Genomic DNA, 13,269 nt, shown 5'->3' with positions numbered 1-13,269 from the left:
TTAAGAAAATAAATCCCATTAGTGGATAAAACTAGTGTCTATCTAGCCAAAGAGCCTTTCCCAAGGCATCAAAAGAAGTGGTAGGGAGAGCAGAGAGACATGCCAAATGTCCTTTAAATTTGTAAATGTGTCCAAAGTTTGAAAACACCATGGAGAATCCTAGGAATCCTGTAGTCAGTGAATGGGTTTCTAAATATCCATTACATCTACAGGCATCACATACATCCACTCAGACTGCTTCTCTGTGTGGGGGTATATGAAAAGTTAGCAGTTCTCCTTACATCAGCTTCCTTTTTAGCCTTTTTTTCTCATAGCTTCAATATCCTGTCACAGGACAAATATAAGTAGTTGGGAAGTATTAAACTCTGATAGTAAAGCAAAATTAGAGTTAACGGCAAATGTTTAACCAAACATGTTTAAACACAAGCTAATGAATGAAGAACTTTAGGTTCGAAAAGCCAAATATTCTGCATTCCTGAGAAATCTCAATACGTTTTTCATTCTGACGAGTGTTTCCACATTGAACTTTGCTGCCACAAACTAAGTGGGTGTACATTTCTGAGTGCTGATCTGTCATTAAAAGATATGAATTAGGAGACTGAATAAAAACATTTCCTATCTATGTATTTAAAAAAATCCATCCATGATAAAGGAACCAGGTGTCAGTTTCCTATGGGGGGAACGTTCTCATGGAGGTACTGTAAGGCCAAGTCGGTCCATTTCATTTCTTGTTCTTTAACAGATTCTGTGGTGCCACCGTTGTCCTGTTCAGGTTCAGGAAGCTCATTCTGAAAAGGTACAATGGATGTTCAGAACGATGAATACCGTACATCAACAAACCCTTTAAAACTCAAAGTGCACCAAGACTTAAAACCTGGGAGTACCCAGAAACAGGTAGCATAATTGATAGACACATACCCTAAAGAAAGAGCTAGAACAAAAAGACTCGAGGTCAAGTATTAGCAATATCACTCAGGGCCTCTCCAGCAGGGCATGATGTCCTTATAGCTCTAGCACGTGTGTAGGAGGTAGTGTGGCAGAAGGCTAAGGGCACAAGTTTCTGGAAGCCATGGGGATCCAGGCCCATGATTTCACTGCTGGGTTACTCAAGCAAGGTATTCGAACCCTTGGTGACTTGGTTTCCTCTTTGAAAATAAGAGGAAAAAAAGAAAAGAAGCCACCATTGATTACCTCAGAGGGCCTCTGTGAGGACTAAATGTGGTAATTTAGGTCAAGTTTGTGGCACTGTGCAGGGCACCCAGGGCTCATGATACACTTACTATTATTTTAGTGGCTGGGAAAACTGAAAAGAGCCAATATTAAGTCTTTTCTGGGGCAGGCTGGTATATTCCTTAAGCACAAGAAATGTATTCAAAAACTATGCTGTGCCCAACACACCTATATGATAGTGGAGTTAAGTAGCAGCACTGAAAATGTAACAGGAGACCTCCCCCTAGTGGTGGAGCAGGGCAACATAAAACGCGGCGGATGCCTACTTCATATCCTGTCAGCATTTCCTTTAAATGGTAAGCAAGGGGGCCACACTTAAAGAGTAGAATCTGGAATAATTTCGTTATATATTTTTTCCCCAGATTTATTGAGATTTAATTTACATATAACATTATGTAAGGTGTACAACATAATATGTGTACCAACACGTATATATTGGGAAATGATGACCATGATAAGGTTGGTTAACACATCACCTCACAGTTCCCATTGTGTGTGTGTGGTAAGAACTTTTAAGATTGCTTCTTTATACTTTAAATTTATTACTACCAGGACTCTGCTTTGTATCAGAGTTCACTGATACCAATATATTTGTTTTTAATTATCTAAATTTATACTTTTTTTTTAGGCTTAGCAAAGTGTTACTCAATATATCCAGACTTATGATTTCCCACTGGACTCCAATTTGCAGCACAGAAATATAATGTTTTTCTCATTTAGAATTATATTCAATGTATATAAATGATTTGCTTATAATATGACAAGTATATATGAATCACATACATCTTGCTCTAAATATTAAGACTGCAATTCAAACAAACTTATGTGAATTGAAAAGAACTATAATTTATTGTAAAGCAATAAAATGTTCAAATTTAAAGAGAAAATTTGTTTCCAATGATTACTCATAGTCGACAAAGCATATTAAACAAATCCTTGCTTAATTATTTAATTCAGAGGCAGGCAATTTTGCTTAATTTCATCCCATCTGTGGTATGTGTTCTAAAATAATGTCTTTCATTTGGTAACTATTATCTCCTGGCAGTGAATGCTAACATACAAAATTGCATATGTACTTAGAAAACAAACAGAATACCATAAATGCAACAATCTATTACAGTATATTGTAAAAATGGCCACAATTCTTTGCAGCTACTCCTGTGAAAAGGCAGAGGCTATTTCCCTAGTTTTAGATTGGAACTGGCCAAGTGACTTCCTTTGGCCAATGTAAAGCAGCTGCAGTACCAATGGGCCAGCTCTTGACCTAAATTCCATGAAGCCAGTTTCTTCTTGTGCTGCTCTTGGAACCCTGAGATGGCCATGCGTAGTCTGGGCTAGTCTGCTGGATAATGACAGACGGTGCCCTAGTCACTTCATCATGCCAGCTCACAGCCTGCTTAACTGCCAAACATGAGAAAGTGTCCTCAATTCCAACTAGCCTGCTGGCTCTCTGCAGAACACATGCAAGTCCAGCAGGGATCAGCCAAGCTGGTGAAGACCAGAAGACCCTCTCAGCTGAGCTAAAAAATCATGAGATAACTTGCTATTGTTTTAAGCCACTATGTTTTAGTGACTTGTTAGGCAGCACCAAAAGCTAACTGATACACACAATGCCTTAGAATTCTAAGACATGGGAAAAGACATGGATTAGCAACTGGGCCAGGCTACAACCTGGAAGTGAGCACGGAAATTTTCCTCTCTTACCCCCTACCAAACAAATGATCCCCAAATCCTACCATAAGCATATCCAGAATTTGGCAATCCCCCTCCATTTTCTTGCCATTGTTCAGGCCCTCTCCCCTTAGCTAGACCACTGCAATAACTCCCCAATTGGTCTCTCTGCCCTGTCACTTTCCCCAGTCTCTATGGCAGACATTCCTTGACAATGCTGCTAAACTGATTTTCCAAAACTTAAATTTGAGCATGGCAGACTTCCATTTTGAGGACCACTCATTCCTTGATATCCTCAGGATAAGGTCCTAAGCCTGGTATCAAATATCCCTCTCAAAATCTGGTCCAAGCCCAACTTCTCTGCCTACCTTATATGACAAACATATTCTCTATCCGCACTGAATACCTCATTCTCTTTCAGAATCTTTCAAAGCTCTGCGTCTCTGCACATCTGCCTCCTCTGATGGAGTACCCTTGTCTACCCGTGCTAAACTGATCCTCCTTTAAGATCAGCTGAAACATTATAATCTCTCTGAGTCACTTCATACACTATAAGCTGTTATGACCCCTACTTAGAACCTATATAATTATTTATGTATGTTACACCTCTAGATTCCCAGGGCTAGAAACTAGCTTATGTTCACATAGTCTATGGCACACAGAAGGCCTCAAAGAAATGCAGTTTACAGGACAGGAACTAGAGCCTCACAGAGCTAGGTGTGAAGCCCACCTTATCAGCTATCCCACTGTGGGTAAGTTCCCCTCTCTGATCCTATTTCCTTCCTGTAAAATGGGGATAGCACTGCCACCCTTGCAAGGTTGTTTTAAGAATCAGAGATAATGTATGTCAAATTTCAACTTTGGTCCATGACATAGAACTGTTATTTAATAATTGTTAGCTATAATTCTCATTATGGTCTTTTGGCTACTTTTCTAAACTTGAATTAAACTATGACTTATTATTTGATATGTGTGTTATTCATCGAACATATTATCATCTATTCTTAAATGAAAATGTGGGTGAGCTGAATTTTCTCTCTGTAAATAGCAGTTGTATTCTACTTGTCAGCTGTATTTTATTCATGGCTCTTCTCAGGGCAGTCAGCATGCTCTGAAGAAAAACAGTTCCCAGGCCCTGATCTTTGTCCTTTGTTAGGCCTCTATGACATAAATAGGATATTTAATAAGCATTTATACAAGCAAAACTTTTAGATCATTTACTATACAAGGTTTAACAAACTCCTTACAGAGCAGTTTCCCAGAGATCAAGAAATAGTATTCTTGGAGCCTGATGGTCTAAATGCAAAACAAGAAAAGCCAGGTGTCTTTTGAATATTTCCAGGGAACCTAGGATAGGCATGTGTTCCAAGAATGTGGTTTTTAAAAATGTCAACAGACAAGCTACAGGAAGAGAAGTAAGAAATACTGTTAGTTTATATGCCACTGCTTCTTGTTCCTCCCCATCTTATGCATTAGACTCTGATATGGTTTATTGGCTTTTGTGTGGTCAATAGAAAATGGCTCAGAAGACCTGTGTTCCAGTCCTGGCATAACTCCTAACTGCATTGGTCATGCCAGCTCTCTGAACCATACTTCCCTTCAAATAAAAAGTCTAGATGCTCTCCACAAGCTTCTAGAATTAGAGGACTCTCAGCTTTGACTTCTTTGCCCTACTATTTTTCTGTTGACATCCTACCTCTACTAGAGCTCACCAGATCACACCTTTAACCTAACATTCTGAGCACAAAGTAGAGCCTACCAGTGGTATTGCAACATCCTCGTAAGGCAGCTTATCTTCTCGCCAAGCATCGTCAATCAAATCCAAGATCCTTCCATCTCTCTGTACCTCACTGTCCATTCTCCTGAAGCTTTGATCTTGTCAAACCTGTAAGCCAAAGAGGTTATTCCTTTAACATGAAGACTGAGGAGCTGATGTAATACAACACTGGGATTCCCCAGGCTTTTTTTTTAAAGTCTAGATGTGTCTTTTGGCATAATATCACCTTGAGAAAGATCCATCTTCTCATCTGAGTCAGGTGACAACTTATTTATAAGATCGAATTCCCTCCCCTCTTCCCCCACATGCCTCCTACCTTGGCTGATGGATGATGCTTTATAGTGTACACTAAACAGATATCAGACATAGCCCAGTTGACAGCCCAGTGTTATAATGTGACAGGAAGGCAATATATTTGAAGGCCTCTTTTATGAGGCCACAACACAGCCAGAATGTAGCTTTTCTCTCCTAACTTGCACCTTCACCTTTCCCTGCTCAGGATGCCTTTGGTGAGTCCCTGACTCATAACCAAGTCTCTTTGGTCCCTCTAGCCTTTCCTGAACCATTTTTTACAAAAGTCTCCACCTGCCTTGACTCTAATCTTGGCACTCTCAGGCACAGGAGCTAAATGAACATACTGAGATTAATCCTGAACTGGGTTATACAAAGTGACCAATCACAGACCTGAGAGAAATCCCCATCTGAACTTGTAAAGGAGATGGCCTTTCCTAAAGGAGCACCTCCAGGTGAACAGTAGTGGTAGGATACCATGCTGCTTATTTCTTTTTCCTCTGATTCTTAATGCTGTACCCTCTTTAATGCCTGGCTGAAGTGGTCAAGATGCTTGCTTAGCTCCTTGACCATGACCAATTCCCCAATTTTTTCCAAACAGCTGTAGCCAACTTGGAAGATACCTCTGGGTTCCTTTTTCCAAGTTTGGGCTCTGCTTCTTCATCACAGGTATCACTCTGTTGTGCTCTATGCTACAAAGCAGCCATCCTGATGTCCTGGAAGTCGATGGCACAAAAGGCGCTCTCAGTCACCTCTGAGACTGAAAACTCATACAAGAAACGATCTGGGGGTGGAATCCAAGTCCTTCATTTAGGCCTGTGCTTGTCCCCCACAGTATTACAAGATAGCCCTAATACTTGGGTAATGGTTATATAAGTTAGTATGGAAGATTTTTATCCCTATGATAAGGACCCAGGCCAACCGATGCAAAAGGTGCCCAGCTACTTCTGCCAACAGTGAAAAAGATGAGGTCTAATGTTCACACAAGAATACTGTACTATCTAGTGAATGACACGATTAAGTTGAAATAGCCTATCTCTAGGAAATTTACACACAAGGCGTCCTTCCCATCAGTTCGAGTTATATTTTTGGAGTCCCTGTCCTACAAGAGCCGTTGTTTTTTTTTTTCCTGCTGCCACTCCTTTGTCCTTGATGCTCTGGCCTCTGGGGTAGTCTCCTCCCTTTTCTCTGCTGATTTTCTCAAGTCCACACACTTTTTTCATAAACTTTTCTCAAATCACTCCAGCTTCAGCAGGCAGCCTCACGATCCACTAAATTAGTTAGGTTGTCTTTGTGACAGATTGCTCAGATACTATCATTTCCAATTGTTAAGTGTAAATTTTATCAGTGACAACACGTTTCCCTTATTTGGCTTCAATCTTTTCTCACCTGTCCCTCTTCCAAACATCTCTAACCCTATCGTACACTCTTTGCACTTAAAAGCCTCTCTCCCCATCACTAACGCGTGCTCTTCCTTCCAAACTCAACGTGAGCGTCACATCATCAGTCAACATCCCATTTCCGGAGTTAAGCGCTAAAGTGTCTTCACTCTTAACGGGCTGGAAGAGTGAATAGTATTAAGAGGGCCAATTTCCAGGACACAGCCCTTGTCCCAAACACTTGCTACACTTGACAGAATTAACTATTATCAGTTTCCTGAATACATTTTTGTTATAGGTGTAATAGTCCCAATGCCTGGATGCTTTTCCCTCTTCCTTTTTTTCCCCAGCTAACCTTCCATGAACTAAAAAACTTGGTTCCCGGGTCACTTCCTGCAGGTGGCTCCGCAGGTCCCTTAGTTCCCTGGGAATAGTGAATGATCTGGATTGGGAGCTCGTCACCTTGTCCGTTTTGTGCTCTTCCCAGACACGCGGTGCGTGTGTTCCCTGGAGCAGGGGCACATTTTATCCATGCCTGTACTTTAGAGCTCTGTAAACACGTAACTACATGATCAAAGGAGGAAGACCCTCACAGGCCACCACCATTCATACAGGTGTGTGAGGCCGCCCCACAGCCCCGACTTCCCGCCCGAGGATGGATATGTCAAAAGTGGAAACGGGGGACGCCCAGGCCCGGCCAGCGGAGAGGACAATGATGAGGAGGATGAAGTGAAGACATCGGCCTCGGCTGAAAGGAGTGGGGGAAGTGCGACGCTGAGGAACGAACGCAGTCTCGCCTTCCGAAACCTAAGCTGAGGGCGCGGGAAACCCTTACCGGAAGCTGAGCCAGCGAAGGACCCGCGGCCGCCGGCGCCCACCCTCTGCCCCACGTGACACGCACGTCCTTTCCCTCCGATGCCCGGATGTGGGTGAGCCCATTCGCTTCCGCGGAGGGGAGGTCAGGAATTCTATTAAAAGTGAGGGGGCAGGGGGCGGAACGAACGTACGGACGACGGGGGCTGGACGTCAGGTTGGCGGTGACGCGCGCGCCCCCGGCAGGAGGTAACGGCGGGAAGGCTCGGGGGCGCGCGCGCGGCAGCCCCCTAACTGCATGTGCGCTCGGAGGACCGGGGAGGGGCCGGCGAGCCCTAGTCCGGAGGCAGTCTTGGCTGCAGTGGCGGGGGCGCCGCCGTCCGCGCGGCCGAATGGCCCGGGGCTGGCTTCCGCAGCAGCCAGCAGGCCGCCAGGCTCGCCCCCGCTGGCCAAGACCCGCTCCGGGGCCCTGCCCTTCCGCCTCGCCGCGTACGCCCTGCGGGCGGGCGAACGCCGCTATGGCGTTGGAGAGCGTGCGGTCCAGGCCAGCCAGGTGGTCAGCACTTCCCTGAGGTCGGGCCTGCAGGAGGGCAGCAGGGTGGGTGAACTTCTCCCGAGTCCTCAGCTCCTCTAGTGGAGGCAGCCGGGCCAGTCTCTTCTTCTGGAGAGGGAACCCACGGCACAGCCCTCCTGCCTGTCTTGTATCCAGTTAGCCTGCTAGCATTCTTGCGATGTAGTTCTTCCACTGCAGGTGATGCTAGTTCATTTATGATGGGAAGTTTAGCAATTTTTTAAAAGTGAGTTGGTTTAAAAACGTTGATGTTAGTACAGGAGATAGAGAAGTGTGGCAGAAATCATGAAGGACTGGTTAGGGAACCCTGAACTTACAGATTGTTCATACAAATCGAGATGGCAACTAAATGATAGAGTGAGGGTTTGAAAGGTATGGTTCCTTAGGAATATTTTAATCATGAAGATATTTGCAGACACTATATATAGGCTCGTGTTTTTTCTTATGTCCCTTATAACATCAGAGTGCAGATGAGTCTGTTGTCAGTGACTAGTGTTCATTTATTGTTACAGTACAATTATTTACACAAAGTAATTTTCCTTGAGCCTTACATCTGATTTCTTAAATCTTAAAAAAGTTATTCTGTTAATAAAGCTGTATTGTAGGGTAGATACCCTGTAATTATACAGTTCCCCACATGCTTGATATTTTTATAGATATCATAGTATCAACATGTTACCTTCAAACATTTACATTTAGATTTATAATAGCTGTAGCTTAATAATAAAGTATTATTTGGAATGCAGTATCATCTTTAGATTGATCATCTAAGTTGCCCTTTGACTATATCGCTGTCAGTGATCAATATAGTAAAAAAGAAAGTAAAATGTGTTAGAGATTAATAAACATTCAGTCACACTGCCCTTTAAAATTATGTAGATTCAGGTCTTAAAAATTACAGTAATCGTGTTTATAATTGTACTGATGCCATTTTCCTTCCATTAAAAGAAGACTTGATCCTTCTACCAAGGTCCTTCATGTTCTCATTTACTTGGTGCTGGTGGCGAGTGGTGACATCATCAGTAGTCCACTCTATCATAGTTTTCTACTTAAAAAAAAAAAAAGTCAGTTTGATTTGAAATTCAGCTGAAGCCAACATTGATACAGGTTTTAGGAACTGAATTTTTGATTTTTATGTTTTTTTTTCCTCCAAGAGCTGAGTTCATTTTTTCAGCTTTACAAAACCACCTATGAAAAACTAAAAATTTTATGTCAGCGTTCAGTCTGAGTTCAGATTTCTCAAACTGTCCCTTCTTTTTACAAAGTTTGTTTGGATTAAAATCCTGTCGAGATCTGCATGTTGCATTTGGCTATTACACCTTTAAATATTAAATATAGCAGCTCCCTTGTCTCCCCTCTCTCCCTTAATATTCTAGATTTAGTTGATTTTATCTGCATGGTATCCTTTAACTTTAACATGTACCTCTATTTCCTTTAACCAGTAGTTAGATCTGGAAGTGTACTGTCTACCATAGTAGCCACTATTTAAATGAATTAAAGTGAAATAAAACTAAAAATTCAGTTTCTTGGTTGCATTAGCCATGTTTCAAGTGCTTATTAGTCACAGGCGCCTCATGGCTGCCATTTGGTGTAGATATAAAATATTCCATAAGTGCAGAAAGTTCTGTTGAACAGTACTGATCTAGAAGCATGATCAGGTTCAACCTTGATTTTTTTTTTTTTTTGGTAGAGGGGCAAAAATATTTGCTAGATGGTGCAGTACACTCTTCCTTTTGCATTATTAGAGAGACACACAATGTTTGAGTTATCTCTTTTTGTAATATTAAGATTGAGCAGCGTAGTGGGTTCAGGTGTTGTCAGCCTGATCTGTCCATCCATCATGAAATTCCCCACGAACTGTTTACTTGTGAAATCTTTTCATGGATGTGGGTTGTCTATACCTGTTATTGCATTAGGGGGTCTCAGTATGGTGATTTTCTAATTCTCCCATTCCTTTAATATTTATTGGCTGGAAATCTTTCATGAAGAACTTTCTCCCACCAGCTATTTAACTACCATCAGCTATTTGAAATGCAGTTTGTACAGGAGATACATGCCTAATTCTTTCCCTCCATTTTCAGACTACAGTAATGAGTTGGCCTAACAACCTCCAAAGGTAATCATGAGAGTTTTTGCCTTTTAAAATCATCATGAATTTACAGATTTGAATATATTTAAATTATTTCAACTTATTGCAGTTCTTTTTTTTCTTTTTTTGGATACTCAAGTTGTCCTGTCTTTGGCCAGTGGCAGCTCCTTTAAGTTGATATGACCAGTGGTTTTTGATAATGTCCTCATGTTCTGTAAAACATGTCCCTTTATACATTTCTGGCCACCAAGAACCTGGTTCCTTTGAGTGGGAGATGGTATTTAGAGACCACAGTCTAGGTACTGTGCTTTTGCTGCTAGGTTTGTCGTTAGTTCTAGACTTTACAGTGGCCACAGTTAGGAAATAACTGTCATTTATTATCATTATCAGTCATTTATTATCATTATCACGTGTATATTCTATAAGGAAATATATTTTTAAGAGAAATATACAGAATTCACACTGGTATTTCCAATTTAATTTTAATTTTATAGTTTTTGTCTATATGATTTTATATTTGTTAACTTTTTCTCTTTTGCTGAAAATATTAGTACTTAATGTTAACATAGTTACTTTTTTCTTATCCTGTATTATATATAATTGTTTCAGATTAACAATACTAATTTTATTATTAACAGTATGATTCCTGAATAGTGTTTAGGATTTCTTTGTAGTTCTTTTTTATCACTATTATATACTCTATTTAGGATATATACAGTAACATTATTTCATTTTAAAGGCATATAAAACCATTATATAGTTGAGTTGCCAACTTGATATCTAGTTGGTAGCTGATTTATTTCATTTTGTTTCCAGTTTTTTAATAATGCTTTTTTTTTTCATTTGGATTTGTTTTATATGTAAAGACTTAGAATTGTTTCTACAAAACAAGTACCTGTGAAACAAAGTACATCCAGATAAGTTGAGCTTGCATCCCTGTTTTCTCTACCCTATTCCTTTTCTTATAGGTATCATATTTACTAGTTTTGGGTTCATTTTTCCATTAAAACATGCTATATATGTGTGTATATATATGTATGTGTGTGTATATCTATACACACATTCATTCCTACCCTTTCTTAGGTAGAAGGTGGTATTTGCACATAGTTTTGTATCTTGCTTTTTTCACTTAAAAATATATGCCTTGTAGAACCTTCTATAGAAGTATGTAGAGATAGTTTTGCCTTTTTTGGCTTCACATTATTCCATTGGTGGATGAATATTTAACTTGTCCTCTGTTGATAAGTGTTTGTTTTTTTCCCCTACTACTGCAAATAGTACTGCAGTGTATGTCCTCATGCATGTGTGATTTTGTATTTTTGCCAGTGTATCTTTGGGAAAGTTTCCTAGAAGTAGTATTTTTGGTTCAAAGGGTAACAAATGCATATATATCAGTTGCTACATATTATCAAAATCTCTATAGTAGTTATACCATTTTGCATTTCACCTGCAATGCCTGTCTTCTCATGCCTTATCATCAAAATATATTGTCAAATTTTTAATTTTTGATTAATACAGAAAAGAGTATAACACTGTAGGTTAAATTTGGTGAGCAAAGTTGAGCATCTTTTCGTATTTAAGGTCATTCACATTTCTGTTTCTGTGAGCTACTTGTTCACGTCTTCTGCCCATTCTATAGATTTCTTTTTTCCCTTCAACTTATAGGTTCTCTGTATATTTGGATAATTAACCCTTTGTGATAAAACTTTCAAATACTGTTGTCATTTGTCTTTTAACTTTGCTTATGACATTTTTCCCATGTAAAAATGTATTTTTTATCTACTCAGATTTCACAGTCTCCTTATTCTTTCTGGATTTTGAATCATGATTTAGACAGTGTTTTAAAATTTTATTTTATTTTGGAACATTTCTTTGATACTTTATCTGCTGATTTTTTCCCCCGTAAGTTTAAAGTAGGGACGTTTCTGGGCAATGGTAAAGTATATGGATTGTTTATTGGAGCAGCCATAGTATATCTGACACAGACATAGATCTTTGTAATCATAGTGTAACACCAAGGCAGATAAGGGATAGAGCATCGTTATCTTCCTTCAAATGAGACTTGATGGCGGCATATCCCTTCTATTAGTAAGCATTTATTCATAATTCTATCCAGAGTTTTTCTTCTTTTGTCCCATTTTATGAGTAATTTGATCTTGGGCATGTAGTCCTGATCTGTAAAATGAAGAAGTTAATCTTCAGTTTCTTTCTAGCTCCTAAATTCCAGTATGTTAATGAATTCAAGGATTTTCTCATTATCAGATACCCTGGATTCTTTTGTCCATAAGATTTAAAGTGTGTTTTCCCTACTTCCTAGCCTTGGTGGAAAAGCTTTCATTTCTTTTAATCATCCTGTTCCAGATTTCACTGATTTAAAACAGCTTTCATTCCAAAGGAGAGTTATGATCAATAACTTCTACTTGTCAGTGTCTTGGTCTAACTGCAGAGAGAACTAAGATTGTCCTTTAACAGTTGTAGAGCTACGCTTTCCATTTAATCATGTTAGCATTCTATGTTAGTGGTCAGGAGTAGCAGATTATCAAACAGTAATTACTAAAATTTATATTTAATATTATGAACAAAGGATATCTAACTTTACATAGTTATGGCACAGGCAAAGAAGAAAGCAAAGTAATATAGTGCATAGAGTTGAACAACGGTTGGGTCGATTAGGAAAGGGATTAGTGATTGTAGCTATGGAGAACTCAGATGAGAAAAGTCCACAGAAAATCTGAGTCCTAAGGAGTGAAAACTGATGGTGTTTGGCAGCTAGTCAAGCAAACGGTGAAGGTATTGTTAAAGAAACACATTACACATTAGTAAGATTATTTTACGCAGAGAATGAAGCCGATCTCTCCCTGACTCCCACCCTCCACGCTCCATCCCCCTTTCAAAACAGAGATCTCTGTCTTAGACCATTATTTTGATTTCTGAAAAGGCAGTTTTTACTTATGTGGAACATTTTTACTATTGTGCTATTGCTATATTTTCTTGTGTCCAGACTTTTTGACTTGGTTTGATTTTACTTTTCTTCAAGAAGACACTATTAAACCAAAAGAAGATATGAAGGTATTTTAAGATCTGGAATACTGTAAAACATAATGGTTGCACCATTGGCTGAGACTCACACTGCCCGGCTTTGAATCCTAGGACTGTAATTTGTACTTTACCACAGTCAAGTTATTTAACCTTCTAAGCCTCAGTTTCCTCAAAAGTAGTAGTGCCTATCTTTTATGAATGTTGTGAAGAATGAATTAGACAATATATACAAGGCAGAACATTTGAGCATCCAATGACTTTTAGTTTCTACTGTAAATATTGCTAATTATTAAATGTCATTCAGAAAATATATCAATGCATTACATATTACTAATATATATTACTAAATATGTTAATGTTCATTTTAAAGAATAACTTGACTTAAGTATAATTTTACTAATGATAATTT

At 39.4% G+C, this 13,269-nt stretch overlaps 2 protein-coding genes across 16 annotated transcripts in view; one reads left to right on the top strand and one right to left on the bottom strand.

The window, feature by feature from the left end:
* Positions 1–603: 603 nt before the first annotated feature.
* ANAPC13 (anaphase promoting complex subunit 13) lies at positions 604–7,329 on the bottom strand. 3 transcript variants are annotated; one of them, XM_016140348.2, is made up of 3 exons: positions 7,184–7,329; positions 4,661–4,786; positions 604–788 (listed from the first exon to the last, which is right to left on the bottom strand). In XM_016140348.2, the coding sequence occupies exons 2-3, from the start codon at positions 4,757–4,759 to the stop codon at positions 663–665; spliced, it is 225 nt and encodes a 74-aa protein (XP_015995834.1). In that variant the 5' UTR covers positions 4,760–4,786; positions 7,184–7,329; the 3' UTR covers positions 604–662. The 3 variants fall into 3 exon arrangements, with proteins under 3 accessions (XP_015995834.1, XP_036074966.1, XP_015995835.1); XM_036219073.1 differs by lacking the exon at positions 7,184–7,329 and adding an exon at positions 6,811–7,140; XM_016140349.2 differs by lacking the exon at positions 7,184–7,329 and adding an exon at positions 5,593–5,701.
* Positions 7,306–13,269, top strand: part of CEP63 (centrosomal protein 63) — a 37,661-nt gene continuing 31,697 nt past the window's right edge. For 2 of the 13 annotated variants that reach the window (XM_016140347.2, XM_016140341.2), the window contains exon 1: positions 7,306–7,410. Coding sequence is in view for 5 of the 13 variants with exons in the window: in XM_016140331.2 (XP_015995817.2) it covers positions 7,460–7,734 (275 nt within the window). In the remaining 8 variants the exon portion in view is untranslated. The other 11 variants (XM_016140345.2, XM_016140344.2, XM_036219071.1 and 8 more) reach the window with 10 other exon arrangements.

Source organism: Rousettus aegyptiacus, unplaced genomic scaffold (assembly GCF_014176215.1).
Source record: "Rousettus aegyptiacus isolate mRouAeg1 unplaced genomic scaffold, mRouAeg1.p scaffold_m13_p_4, whole genome shotgun sequence".
Taxonomy (NCBI): domain Eukaryota; kingdom Metazoa; phylum Chordata; class Mammalia; order Chiroptera; family Pteropodidae; genus Rousettus; species Rousettus aegyptiacus.
Note: the sequence above shows the minus strand (reverse complement) of the source record. Positions and strands in the feature narration are given on the sequence as shown.